Below are 14838 nucleotides of genomic sequence, written 5' to 3' on the forward strand. Positions count from 1 at the left end.
TATTTTTAGGCAAGACCTAAACTTTATTAAACTTGATATATTTAATTATGAAGGCATGATCCGTTTTGCATATAAATGTTCAAGCTCCTGTACATTGCAGGTACTGAGGCTTGCATCAAGGAAATTCAGGGACCCCCTGACTTGTATTCAGGTATTAATTAATAATTAATTGTATCATTAAGTTATTCTTTTCAATTAGGGATAATGGTATTTTAAATCTTTACTTCTCAATTAGTAATTTGGTATATTTCCTCCTAGAATTTATATTATAATAATTAATATAATTTAATTTTAATTTTATCTAATATAATTTAATTTTTAGATGAAAGGCGAACAGAGATGTTGCCTTAATGAAACCACCATAGATATTAAATTAGGTCTACAATTTACAATTTAGGTCTTGTTTCTAAATTATGTCTACAATTTATCCTAAAGGATGTTACATAAACCGACGTTCTATAGAACTAAGGACAATTTATTTTTTTGGCCCACACACATACACACAGATGGAATGCATTAGGCAGTGATGTGGTGGAGGCTGACTCCATACACTGTTTCAAATGTAGATTTGATAGAGCTCAATTACGCTCCAGAATCTGTATACCAGTTGGTTGGCATTTGAGAGGCGGGACCAATGAGCCAAAGCTCAACCCTCCGCAAGCACAACTAGGTGAGTACACACACACACACACACACACACACACACACACACACACACACACACACACACACACACACACACACACACACACACACACACACACACACACGCGCACACACACACACACACACACACACAACACTACGTCTCAGCCTGGTAGTATTTATGTACAATATATTTGGAAGGCGTTGAAGGTCACAAGGCTGGTGTTGACAGGTTGGTCTTGTTGAAAGTTGGACGTTAAATTGGACGTTACTGGTGGTTACAGTCCGCCCCCTGGTAAGTCCCTCTCAGCTTCTCCAGTGGCACGCCAACTCTCTCCAGTTCCTTCTGGCAGTTGGCGATCTGCAAGAGATGCTAGAACTTAGAAAAGAACGAAATTTATGTGTACCTCTGGTATTAGTGTCGGGATGATATCCACTCCCAGATCCTCTCTCTGATTCCTGTAGCTGCCTTTCCCTTATGATGCAGGTGCCTTCTGGTCTCTTCTCTCCCTTCCGCATATCTATTACCGTACACTTGTAGGGCTTGAATTCCAGCAACCGTCCGTTTGACCTTTTCTGGAGTTTATCAAGGTCCTCCTGTAACTTTCTGCAGTTCTCATCTGTCTTATCGTTCCTTATCAACTTTGTATCAGCTAGAAACATCGACACATCAAACTTACTCCGTCGGGTAGGTCGTTCATATACGTTAGGGACAGCAGTGGTTCCAGGACAGAGCCTTGTGGGACCCTGTGTGTGTGTGTGTGTGTGTGTGTGTGTGTGTGTGTGTGTGTGTGTGTGTGTGTGTGTGTGTGTGTGTGTGTGTGTGTGTGTGTGTGTGTGTGTGGTGCTGGAGTGCTGGAGTTGCAGTCTTCACTTGTATTTCTTCAAATAATATACAAAATATGGATCTAAATTAATTGTGAGCGCTTACCTCTTGTTTCTTTAGTGTGGACGTTCTTGAGAGGATCCAGGCGAAGATGGCCTTGTGACTGCCTTGGAAGTTGTAGCAGGTGAAGAGGCAGCAGTAGGTGGTGTAGTCAGTGTTCAGGACCACCATCTCCGCGTCGAAGGCTGCAACACCAGGCAGGTTAGGTAGGTGATAGTGGTGTCAGGGTGGTAGGTGATAGTGGTATCAGGGTGGTAGGTGATAGTGGTGTCAGGGTGGTAGGTGATAGTGGTGTCAGGGTGGTAGATGATAGTGGTGTCAGGGTGGTAGATGATAGTGGTGTCAGGGTGGTAGGTGATAGTGGTGTCAGGGTGGTAGGTGATAGTGGTGTCAGGGTGGTAGGTGATAGTGGTGTCAGGGTGGTAGGTGATAGTGGTGTCAGGGTGGTAGGTGATAGTGGTGTCAGGGTGGTAGGTGATAGTGGTGTCAGGGTGGTAGGTGATAGTGGTGTCAGGGTGGTAGGTGATAGTGGTGTAAGGGTGGTAGGTACTCACCTTAATTGTACTCGTCTAATTGTGCTTGACGGGGTTGAGCTTCGGCTCTTTGGTCCCGGTTTTCAACTCTCAATCAACTGGTGTACAGGTTCCTGAGCCTGTTTGGCTCTTTCGTATCTAGATTTGAAACTGTGTATGGAGGTCTGCCTTCACCACATCACTGTCTAGTGCATTCCATTTGTTAACTACTTTGACACTGAAAACATTTGTTGTTATATCTCTGTGGCTCATTTGAGTACTCAGTTTCCACTTGTGTCCCCTTAAATAATAATGTCTTTATCTCCCCTTTAAATTCCCCGAGTATTTTGTATGTGGCGATAATGTCTCCCCTAACTCTTCTGTCTTCCAGCGACGTGAGGTGCAATTCATGCCTCCTTTCCTCGTGATTAAAGTCAATATCGACTTATTAAATAAGTGCATAGGTGACATACTAAACATCATAGATACCCTTAAAAATCTTCATAGAAAACACCGACCTTACCTAACCTTGTTAGTATCTTAAGATAAGCATCTTATAGCTTCGTAATTACAATTGTTACTTAACCTATTATAGGTATAGGTTAAGTAATAATTGTAATTACGAAGCAATAAGATGCTTATCTTAACATACTAACAAGGTTAGGTAAGGTCGGTGTTTTCTATGAAGCTTTTTAAGGGTATCTATTATGTTTAGTATATCACCTATGCACGTAGTTAATAAGTCAATATTGACTATACGAATTTGCGAGAACGGGTTGCGTAAATCATATACCGCGCAGTTCTGGAACTAGTCTAGTGGCATACCTTTGAACCTTCTCCAACTTCGTCTTGTGCTTGACAAGATATGGACTACATGTTGGAACCGCATATTTCATATGTTGTGCACAAGGTTCTAAATAATTTTTTGCAAAAAACATCTAATGGCAGTTCTGATGTTAGTCAGCCTCGAATATGCCACTGAGGTTATCCTTTATATGTGGGCTTCAGGACAGGTTCTATGCGATACCATCTCCTGGGTATACGTCTCTCTCTCTCTCTCTCTCTCTCTCTCTCTCTCTCTCTCTCTCTCTCTCTCTCTCTCTCTCTCTCTCTCTCTCTCTCTCTCTCTTCTTCTCTCTCTCTCTTCTTCTCTCTCTCTCTCTTCTTCTCTCTCTCTCTCTCTCTCTCTCTCTCTCTCTCTCTCTCTCTCTCTCTCTCTCTCTCTCTCTCTCTCTCTCTCTCTCTTCTTCTCTCTCTCTCTTCTTCTCTCTCTCTCTTCTTCTCTCTCTCTCTCTCTCTCTCTCTCTCTCTCTCTCTCTCTCTCTCTCTCTCTCTCTCTCTCTCTCTCTCTCTCTCTCTCTCTCTCTCTCTGTATGTGTGTGTGTGTGTGTGTGTGTGTGTGTGTGTGTGTGTGTGTGTGTGTGTGTGTGTGTGTGTGTCTACCAAACGTATAATTCTGTGGCAGCCTTACTTCTAACTCTGGTGGAGAACTTGGCCATGCCAGGAGTGTCTGCGAGGAGGGTGATGTTCTGCTTCACGGGCTTCCCTGCCCTGTCTAGTCCACTGGAGTTCACGATGTAGCCCGCGTCTGTAACACACGAACACTACTCATTACTCGGCTCAACATATTATATTATATTGTGTTGTTATTACTAGCACTATGCTGGGGCTACGTTACTGCTGGGGTTACGTAACTGCTGGGGTTACGTTACTGCTGGGGTTCTGTTTACGAACATGTACATCTTTTCTAAATATTTTGGCGGCTTTGTTTACATTCACTAGAGTTTGAGCTGCGAAGCACCACGAGGCTCCTTATAGCAATAAAATCATTTGACTGGGCAGTTTGGATGCCCTTGAACTGTTTAATTGATATTTCTTATATACATCAATAATGTGCTAAATGTCTTTAATGTCCTTAAGCCCATACTATTTGCTGACGATACTACTTTTATCTATTCAAACTCCACGCAAAGTAATGCTGTAAATAACGAATTAAATAAAAAGTCCACGAATGGATTTCAACCAATAAAATCACACTAAACATAGTAAAGATCCACCACATGTTATTTGGAAGTAAACCAACAAACCAAATTCACCTTTAGGTAAACTATGTTAACCTTAACATTAAAATTAATGGAAAGTCCCTTGGCCTATACATAGACAAGAGACTAAACTTCAGCACCCACATACAACACATAGCCAAACAAGTCTCAAAAACTGTCGGTATACTCTATGAAATCAGATATTAAATTCCCTAATCTGTTCCCCTCACGTTATACTACTCGCTAATCTATCCCTATCTTACATTCGGTATCTGGGCATGAGGCTAAACCGCTGCAAATCACGCTGCTATGCATTGACTAGTCACGGGCACGCTTAAAAATTGCAAGTCGAAAATGAACAAGAAGTGTCTAACAACATATTGCGTGAACGATTTTCCGAGTGGATAGTTTGAAGTAAGCGAGATCAGAATAAAGCAGGAGATCAGAAGAACGGACAGGAGCCTCACCTGTAGTGACGTAGTTATATACAGTGCAGTTAACGGAGCGCTCCTCGACGTTGGGCAGTCCGCCAATCCTGTACCACGTCCCTTTAAACTGCCGAATGGGATCAAGATTAGCACATTTTAGGTTGGGTTAGGAACAGGACAGTCAATCTTTAAGTAAACTGGAATAAAATGGGAGTTAGCTGTGTCTGCTAAACTCGCGTTTTCTAGCAGGCACCCGGATGGTCTTTATAAAATTGGAACACAATAATGGGCAACATGTGATTCCTTCAAAACGTGTGCCATTCTTAAAGTATACTGAGTATGATAAATAGTATCTAAGATAAAGAATACCATAATATAAAGTGATACCTAACAAAGTATGATATATATTGACTAGAAGGGGAATGGTCATGTCTGTACATGATCATTCAATTGATGTTGTCCTCCTTGATCACCTGGTGATCATATTATTTTAACTATGCATAATTCCCAGACGTTCCTTTCTGCTGTACGTACTGTACAGACCTCACTGACATTGAGCTGACCCAATCAGCTTCCTGAAGGACACTCTGAACTCCCCTCATAATGCAGCATACCTGTAAGCACATTATGTTTACGAGAGATCTCAAACAGTATCTCACACGGAGAGACTCTGAGAAAAGCCTAGCAATTTTCTAAGGGAAATTAGTTATGACCTTTCCTACTCATGTTTCAGGCTCTTCCTGAAATAATTACACTACGTGCCTGCAGGAACAATGCTTGATCATCAGACCACCAAGTTGTCTTCTCTACACTGGAAATCCCAATACATTAAGAAAACAATAAACTCGCACATCCTGGCTATGCGAACTAGCCAACCCTCATCTGAGAGCTAATCGTAACTAAATGGAATGCCTTGCCTGCCATGAGACGTCAATAATCAAGCAAATGCCTTCAACAATGACATACTGAAATACAAAACATTGCCACCTATACCACGGGGACACTCACCTGCTGCATGTTGAAGCCCTCGGCCAGCGTCACTACAGGGCACTGCCCTTTCAGCAGGAAGTGAGGAGACTCGGCGGCCTGGGAGGCGTGTGTCGTCCACACCACCAGCAGCAGCAGCACATGCCTGGGGGAGCGAGATTACACATAATTGGGGCTGGCGTCTGCATGGTGATCACGGTTCTAATGACAACAAAATTATTCAGAAGTAGCATTCTGTCCATATGGTACAAATCATATATAAATGACAAATCACATTAGCATGGGAATACTATTTCGTCCACCTAGGGCGTCGGAGAGGCAAACGCCAGCCTAGCATATGTACCGGACAATAACGTAGGAAATAGGTAGACCCACAGTAGGCATGTGGGTACGCGTGTGCCGATGTACCATACACAGATACATGTGTGTACGTGTGTACCACATGCAAATACATGTGTGTAAGTGTCCCATACAGACATAAATGTGTATACGCGTTGGTATATGTTGCACATAGGCAAGCACAGCAACAGCAGCAGCAGCGGGCGGCGTGAGGACATGAGGCTACTCAAGTCCCGCCACAAGTGTGTCAGCCTGTTTCTTCACTTAACCTCGATAATTTCTTCACTTTTACATTACTTCGCAATAACTGTTTACATTGGCGGCAGAATTTGCGCAGCTCAGATTTGGAGAACACTTGTTCGTCTGTTATTAAAATAACGATGCGCGGGTCTCCCCGGAAGTATAGGCCAGGCCAGAGTACAATGAAATCGGATCAAAAACCATATTCATAAATGGTTGATTACTTCTAATTACAAAGTTTCCATCAAAATTACAGTTCATTAATTATATCAGTCTCACAATAACAACATACCACATAGACACTGTCATTATCAGAATAAGAATCAAACTTTATTCCAAACAACTTATTATAATACTGGCGGGAATATACAGGCGGAGAGGAATCTAAATCTAACTTACATATCTGGTATAAAGTGAGTGACATTTAGATGACATTATGAAAGGTGATACATATTGCAGAAACAAAATTTGGTTTGACATTAGGTCGGTAAGACCTAATGTCAAACTCAATTTATATAATGTTTGCTCAATTTATATCAAAATTAGGATGATGAGAAGGCAATAAGAAGTAGAACTAATATAAACTAATCATACCATGAAGTTATAAAAATTTGCACACCCTCAGCAGTACAGACAGGCATCTGCCTAGATAACAAAAAGTGGTTTTCTTTATGGAACAAGTCAGAATTTTCCACAAAAGGAAGAACCGGCCATTGGTCAGCAACTACAGCAAGTGTTATTGTTGTCAATTAATGTCAAAATTAATGAAATAATATTCTTACAACAAATGACTGTCAATATAGTTTTCAGGAAACGTAGTTCTGCTACTGATCTCTTCCTGAACCTCTCAACTCTCTGACAACAGACATTGAAACACAAGTGATGTTGCAATGGGCCTTACAGGTAGGTGTCTTGGACCTTGAATGGCAACACTGATTACACGGTCAAGTTTCAATCAATAAGTATCTCGGACTCTGTTCTAGAGCTATTAAAGGACCACTTTCAAGAACTATTAAGAGTAGTCCTTATGGAGCAGAGAATGAAAGCCATGCAAGCCAGTATAGTAGTGTGCTTGGCCAGTTTTTATGAATGTCTGCTATAATAGCCTCGTCCCTCAAGGACAAGACCTTTGCCGGTGATAGCACTCTAACCTTTACACATACAAGATAGGAAATGCCAACTGTTATGAGGTTCAATAAAACCAAAAACAAAAAACAAGCATAAATGTCTGCCTTGGTTAGATGATGAAAGGATGCATTTGCTGCTGAGAAAACACAGGCGATGATGATGAAACACTGTGTTGATATATTTAATGTGTATAGGTGTTAGCGAAGACACAGACACATTGGTAACTAGACTACACATCATAAGATGGATGAACGACGACTTTTCAGTCCGTCCTGGACCATTATCAAGACTTACGACTTGACAATGGTCCAGGACGGACCGAAACGTCGTCGTTTCTCCATCTTCTGATGTTTGTTTTGGTCATCATATCTTCACCCATGTTATTGTGCCTCACCGTCACGAAAGACACAATAATGTCTGTCTCTGCGGGACGCGTCGTGATCTTGCCTGTGTTGTAAACAGAATTTCCAGGATTATCGAAAATAAATATCGAACTAAACCCTGCTGGGAGCTGGGCTGAGAAACGGTTCCTTTTCATGATGTCAGTGACTTCAGTGCGTCTGCTCACTGAAAGATTACTTTAATTTCAGTAGCAGTAATCCAGGGTAAGAGTGACGGTGTGTAGGAACAAAGAACATTTAAACCACCTTTTTGTACATATATAGATAAATATGTGTTATTGAATATGACCGAAAGGGTTACATCTAAGATTCTATCACGAATCTTTGCTGTGGAAAAAAGCACGAAGCTGTGAAAAATAATATGAGCTTGAGTAAAAGGTATGATAATTATAAAAAAAAAGTGCTAAGTCATTACGACTAAATAACATTTTGAAGGAATGAGGATAAGGATTTGGGATGGGACGGAGGGATGGAATGGTGCCCAACCACTTGGACGGTCGGGGATTGAACGCCGACCTGCAATAAGCGAGACCGTCACTCTACCGTTCAGTCCCAAAGGTTAGTAGACTGAGTAGAAGTGAGCGTTTCAAAACCTGCCGAGGCTCTCAGGAGGATTGGGTAAGGGACAGTATTGAGGCAAACACAGTCAACTGTCAACGAAAGGTCTTGAGTTGAAGACTGACATGAACTGCATAATATGTCTAAATGTCCAAGTTTAAAGTCAGACGCAATGACCTTTGTCTATTTAGCCTCCACTTTCGCCGATTAAAACAAAACAAAACACACAAGCGTAGAGGAAAATGACTCATCAAAACACCTTTTTTTTTGCCTGACGTAAGGAACCGGGTCTGAAAGATTAAACGGTATTATTACACAAAGAAATTTCACCCTGGAATTCCTTTGAGGATGAACTCAGCTAGAACTGTATCGTCAGAGATTCACAGCCTCACACACCATTTTAAGTGACACTACAAACCATTGTGACCATTACACGGCTTTTAGTGGGCCAGTCAGAGGCTTAGGGCGGCGCAGGAATATCCCGCCAAAGAAAAAAAAATATTACACGGCTTGATAATGGTCCAGGACGGACCGCAACGTCGGTGCGTCCTGGACCTCCTTCGTAATCGGGGCTTATCAAGAACGTAATAATCTTTGATATGAAGACCTTTACTATGATCAGGTCGTATTAGTGTAAGCTACATTACTTATCTTTCATCAATGTAGACTATGAGCTTATATCGTATATCAGTGTAGGCTATATGACTCTATTTTGCAGTCTGCGGCTGAATTTTGCTATGAGTAGGCTATGTGGCTATATCTTGCACCATTGTAAGTTATGTGGCTTTATCTTACGTTAGTGTTGGTTATATGGCTATATCTTACGTGTAGGTTGCGGTTATATCTTACATGAGAGTAGGCTATGTTAAATTAAATATTGTTATACAACCCACTTATGATTAAACGTTACTGAGAGATTAATGACACAGTAATAACAGATTTTGGTTAATAAGCCACCGGCTTGTTGTGCCTCATGGAAGCCACTAAAGATGAAGCCCGTCCTCTCGAGTTATCACATTGTCACGAGAAATAATGGACTAAATTGCCCGAACCTAACCTGACAGGGCCTACGCATAGAAAACGGAACAGCCTGTCAATTTAGCGAGCATCTATGTTTCATAATACATCGTATTTTGACATTGGGGGGACTTTTACGTCAAAATACGATCTATATTCGAGAGAGCAGGCCTTCATGCAAATTCAGATAATAAAATTGTTCGCCAACGGATTTTAAAGCTAACAAAATCTAACCTTGACTAAACTCTAGCGCAGTTAAATCTGCCGATATATACAAGGTTTAGGAGTTCGAAAACGAGCTATGAACGAGACATTTAAGTACCTGGGGCCAGATTCACGAAAGCACTTACGAACCTGTACCTCTTTTCTCAGTCTTTGGCGGCTTTGTTTCCAATTATTAAACAGTTAATGAGTTCCGAAGCACCAGGAGGCTGTTTATAACAATAACAACAGTTGAATGGGAAGTTTTCATGCTTGTAAACTGTTTAATAAATGTAACCAAAGCCGTAAAAGATTGAGGAAAGATGTACACGTTCGTTGTGCTTGCGTAAGTGCTTTCGGGAATCCTGGACCAGCTAACGGTAATTGAGATTTGGTAAATGACGATTAGTTACAATATGAAAAACTCACCAAGAAGGTATAGAGGCGGAGACCATGGTCGACACTCGGAGCAGCCACGTCCTCACCCAACCGGCACCACACACACATTGACGCTCGAGAATTCATGGAGCCAATGAAAGTGATACGAGACACAGGTGCCGATTTTTTTATATTTTAAATCACAGAACATGAACATCTAGTATTATTTTGCAGGATTTTTATTTCAGTAATCGTATAATTTTTATACGATTACTGAAATGTTATATCGATAAAATATTCAGATATTATTCATGTCATTTTCATTTTATCATTCACATGAGGCTACAGTATGTCTCAGTATTATTGTTTTATATCTCTTGTTAGTAGAGATCTCTACTAATATCTTTCGGTACCACTGCTTTTATTAGCACTACTACAATTTCTACTAATATTTTATTATTATTATTATTAATAATATCATTAACTATTATTAGCTAATAATAGTTATTACAACTATTACTACAATTATTATACCATATATACAATTATTACCACAAATACTTACTGTAAATAATAGTACCTTGTGGTAACAACTCTAACTGTTGACAAACATACTACAATGTCGTAAAGCTTGAATGAAGGTGAAGAAAAGACCCAATATATTATGTTTAAGCGTCCTTCACCTTCACTACTACTATAATGCTACCACTACTACCAGTAAATTACTACAAATAAAACAGGTAAACACAGAGGTAAACAAACAAGTTACCTAATGTTAATATAGAAATCAATAAGCATCATATCATTCCCGCCCGAAATGCAATGCGTATTAGTGACTTTACAAGAACGTAAACACAAAACATCAGTGCTATAAAGTCTCATAAACAAAATGTACCTTCTGTATATATATAAAAAATAAATACATAAAAATAAATAAATAAATATAAAATATATCAAGGATTATATTGATATAACTGAAAAAATACACATAAAGATACTGAAGGGAGCGTGTGTGTGTGGCCGAGGGATCAAGGCTGGCCGCTTCCAGGGAGCGGCGCGCTAAGTTGAGGATTCCTGGAAGTCTAAACCTGATCTAGAAAGGCGAAACTGGACCTCTCCAGTCGTAATGTGGGTGAGATGGGCCACACGCTCGCTGTGTACGTCTGCCTGACGTGGCCAGCCGGGTGTCTGCGTCCGTCTGACGAGACCAGCCGGGTGTGTGCGTCCACCTGACGTACCCAGCTGTGTGTGTGTGTATTCACCTAGTTGTGCTTGCGGGGGCTGGAGCTCTGCTCTTTCGGCTCGCCTCTCAACTGTCACTCAATTGTTACTAACTACTATTTTTTTCCCCACACCACACACACACCAGGAAGCAGCCCGTAACAGCTGACTAACTCCCAGGTACCTATTTACTGCTAGGTAACAGGGGCATCAGGGTGAAAGAAACTGCCCACTGTTTCTCGCCGGCGCCCGGAATCGAACCCGGGACCACAGGATCACGTGTGCAGCGTGCTGTCCGTTCAGCCACTGGCCCCTGACACACACATGTGTATTACACACACACACACACTCTCCCACTCAAGGGAGCCGGGTGGTCCCGGGTTCGATCCCGGGCGCCGGCGAGAAACGATGGGCAGAGTTTCTTTCACCCTGATACTCCTGTTACCTAGCAGTAAATAGGTACCTGGGAGTTAGTCAGCTGTCATGGGCTGCTTCCTGGGGTGTATGTGTGTGGTGTGGGGAAAAAAAAGTAGTAGCAGAAACAGTTGATTGACAGTTGAGAGGCGGGCTGAAAGAGCAGAGCTCAACCCCCGCTAGCATAACTAGGTGAATACACACACACACGCGTGTGTGTGGAGAGGGGGAACCTGCTGCATGGGTAACAGCTTCTCCTCCATATCGACCTACCCAGACTTTGAGCCCCTGAAAAGACACTTTTGCCTTGACAACCAGAGCGCAAGTCCATAGTTGCGCTCAGGTTGTTAATAATATTAATAATACAATTACTAATAATAATACAATTAGTATGTACTATATGCATTCTAAAAAAAAAAAGTATGCTACTTATACTGCGTCACGTGACCCACAGACGGCCAAACTTAATTATAGAAAAACTGGGCGGTTCACCTTCAAGATGGCGATGGGACCCACTCGCCCGGAACATTTAGATAAGCCGCGATACGACGCCGCCGGCGGCGAGTGCCTCGAGACACTGACAGTGCCTCCTGTCTGCCGAGTGAGAGTGAGTGTCCTGTGCTTCGGGAGCCGCACTGACAATGTATTCTGCCTGCTGAGTGACAGTGACAGTGACTGTGACGGTGACGGTGACGGGGCCCTGAGGACAGCCGCTCTCCAAGCGCTGCTGGTCGGAGTGGGGTCTAAGACCTGAGAAAAAGTATGTACCCGTCTACGCCATCGCTACTTTTTTTTTTAATCAAACTTAACCTAACCTAACCTATTCCATCTTACTCTAAGCTAACCTAAATCGACCTAACGTATCCTAACCTGACCAAAGAGGTTTGGGTAGGTTAGCATAGGCTAGAAGTCTGAGATTAGATTGTTACTAATTTGCATTTCCACTAGTTTTAGTGTACGGAATTTTGCATCTGGTACCTTCATAGGGTCGTCATTAAGAGACGCAACATTTCTCGGTAAGTATTAATGGTCTGCGGTCTAGTCAGAATACAGTATTCACACTTTTCTGAATACTTACAGGAACGCCCCGTGTAAATGTATACAACAGCGCCTCGCAGACACGACTCACACTCTGTGAAGAAATCATTAACCTTCATCTTGACTTACTCCGTTGATCTCTTATGTTAGCCGGCTCAATCACAGCTCTCATTGAGACGTCTGGCAGTGTTCTTTTTTTCATAGAGTTATGCTTCAGGCTCTGAAAAATGGCTTCAGTACCCATGGGCATAATTATTTTGATCCACCCATACTGAAAACATCTTTCTGACGGTCGAAATTAGTTTCAAAACAATTCATAGCGTCAAAAATATAGTTGCAGTATGGGTGTAGTTCGCTATCACCAGCGTTATCTAGCTTATATATGGAGTACTTCAAGACATGTGTCCTTTCACATCACAGATCAAACCTGGCGACACGACTAGGTACAGATATGTGGGTGACGTGATCACATGTGGCAAAGACAGCTTGAAGTGTTTCTCTCCATTATTGAGAGTTTTAATTCTCTAGTCCTCTTCTTCAGACGTGTTAGTAATAATGGAGCAACGCCTCGCTGCACGTCATGAAGATCATATAAGGAGGAGGTTACTGTGGTGTTTGTGTGTTACTGAGGAAGTCTTGGTTGTAGGGTTGATGTAAAGTCATGACTTGGTTACTGACTTTAATACTTAATATGATTACATGACTAGTAGCTACCAAGCTTGGCGGGCGTCCTGTATGCTCTCTTGTTTACCTCCTCTCTCTCTCTGGCGTCCCAGCCGCCGCACATAGAAAACGGATGGTACCATTTTCTGTGAACATGACATCCCTCCTTTTCTTTAAAAAGAATGAATACAGGATGTCTACCATGCTTGTAGCACAAAGCAAAGTTATTGACACAAAGTAAGTTATTACCATATCAAGAGATACTGCATACATTTAACATTAATTAAGCACACAAAGAATTTAAACAACTTAATCTTTTCCACAAAGGATTTCAATGTTAAAAATACATATGCAATGTTAAACAAACATGAAAGAAACTGTAATACAAAGTTACAAAATATTGAATGAGATATCTGCATTATTCAAACAATATTAAATTTAGTTCAGCATGACAAGTAAATATTTTGCATTACATAGGAACACAATTAATCATCAAATCGTGTAGGGCGTTTAACATGACGTTTAGGACGAGAGTCCTTAAATGCAATAACATCCCTTGATGAATTGTTTGTCGGGTTATAACTATTTTTTTCTTTTTCTTTTGCACGACTTTGCACTTCATCATTTTCTACACTAGTTGGAATCACTTTGAAATAAGCCATATTACGTGTTATACTATGATCTCTATTACTAGCTGTTACCATAGTTCCTTTTACACTAATCACTTTATATGGTTTTGTATCATACGGCATATCTAACTTTCCCTCTTTTTTCTTTTTAACGAGAACAGTGTCACCAACCTTTATGAACTGTTCCTTTGCACGTTGATCATGAGCAATTTTCATTTTGCCCTTGGCTAGTGCATCCTTCTGAGCGAGACGTTTATCCGTTACCTCGGCTGGCATGACGGGTAGTGCGATTCTCATAGGACGTCCAAATAAAAGTTCGCCAGGCGACTTGCCCAGTGTTCCATGTGGTGTTGCACGGTAGTTCCTGAGAAAAGCATACATAGCTTGTTTCCAGGATCGTCCTTCGGCATGAGCACAGCGTACCGCTTTCATGAGAGGTTGCATGAATCTCTCAACTTCTCCATTTGCTTGAGGATGTAGTGGCATCACACGGCGGTGTTTGAATCCAATATGCTCAGCAAAGTTGACAAAGTCTTGTCCATTGAATGGCGGTCCATTGTCTGTCTTGACAACTTCAGGAATGCCAAAGTTTGAAAAGATCTTGTCGAGTTTCGGGATGACGGCCTTTGCAGACGTGGAAGTGATGATTTCTACTTCTGGATAACGTGAGTGATCATCAATGACTACCATCAAGTACTCTCCAGTTGGTAGCGGTCCGCAGAAGTCCATCGATACTTCCGTCCATGGTGCAGCAGGTAGTGGTGAAGGTTGTAGAGGTGTTGGTCTTGAAGTATCCACTGCAGCTTGGCAAGGGACACAGGCATCATGCATATCCTTTGCTTGACGATCAATGCCAGGAAACCACACCTTTTCTCGTAGCAGCTGTTTCGTCCTAACAAGACCTTGGTGTCCTTGATGTGCAAGCTTCAGAGCACGTTGCTGGAGAACAGCTGGAATCACGATACGAGTACCTCGCAGCACAGTGTCGCGTTGTTGCGTAACACTTAATTCTGTCTGGATGCGTTCAAGTGCTTTGAATGCATCTTGGTCAACTCCTGAGGGTGGGATGCGTGGAAACTTTTTCTTAGTCAATGCATCCACTGTTGCTTGC

General features: G+C 41.8%; 2 protein-coding genes across 3 annotated transcripts in view; one reads left to right on the forward strand and one right to left on the reverse strand.

Annotated features, from left to right (window-relative positions):
* Positions 1-14838, reverse strand: part of LOC123759219 (crustacyanin-A1 subunit) — an 18485-nt gene continuing 3647 nt past the window's right edge. The window contains exons 1-6 of one of the 2 annotated variants that reach the window (XM_045744099.2): positions 9814-9978; positions 5522-5645; positions 4553-4640; positions 3515-3631; positions 1577-1716; positions 1-1006 (exon numbers count right to left, since the gene is read on the reverse strand). In XM_045744099.2, the coding sequence (XP_045600055.1) occupies positions 914-1006; positions 1577-1716; positions 3515-3631; positions 4553-4640; positions 5522-5645; positions 9814-9839 (588 nt within the window). In that variant the 5' untranslated portion in view covers positions 9840-9978 and the 3' untranslated portion in view covers positions 1-913. Of the gene's footprint in view, positions 1007-1576; positions 1717-3514; positions 3632-4552; positions 4641-5521; positions 5646-9813; positions 9979-14838 lie in introns of those variants that run through there. The other variant, XM_069324901.1, reaches the window with a different exon arrangement.
* LOC123759143 (proton-coupled folate transporter) overlaps positions 11960-14838 on the forward strand; it is a 16448-nt gene continuing 13569 nt past the window's right edge. The window contains exon 1 of the mRNA XM_045744014.2: positions 11960-12157. The gene's annotated coding sequence lies outside the window, so the exon portion shown is untranslated. The remainder of the gene's footprint in view (positions 12158-14838) is intronic.

This window comes from Procambarus clarkii, chromosome 15, assembly GCF_040958095.1.
Source record: "Procambarus clarkii isolate CNS0578487 chromosome 15, FALCON_Pclarkii_2.0, whole genome shotgun sequence".
Classification (NCBI taxonomy): Eukaryota; Metazoa; Arthropoda; class Malacostraca; order Decapoda; family Cambaridae; genus Procambarus; species Procambarus clarkii.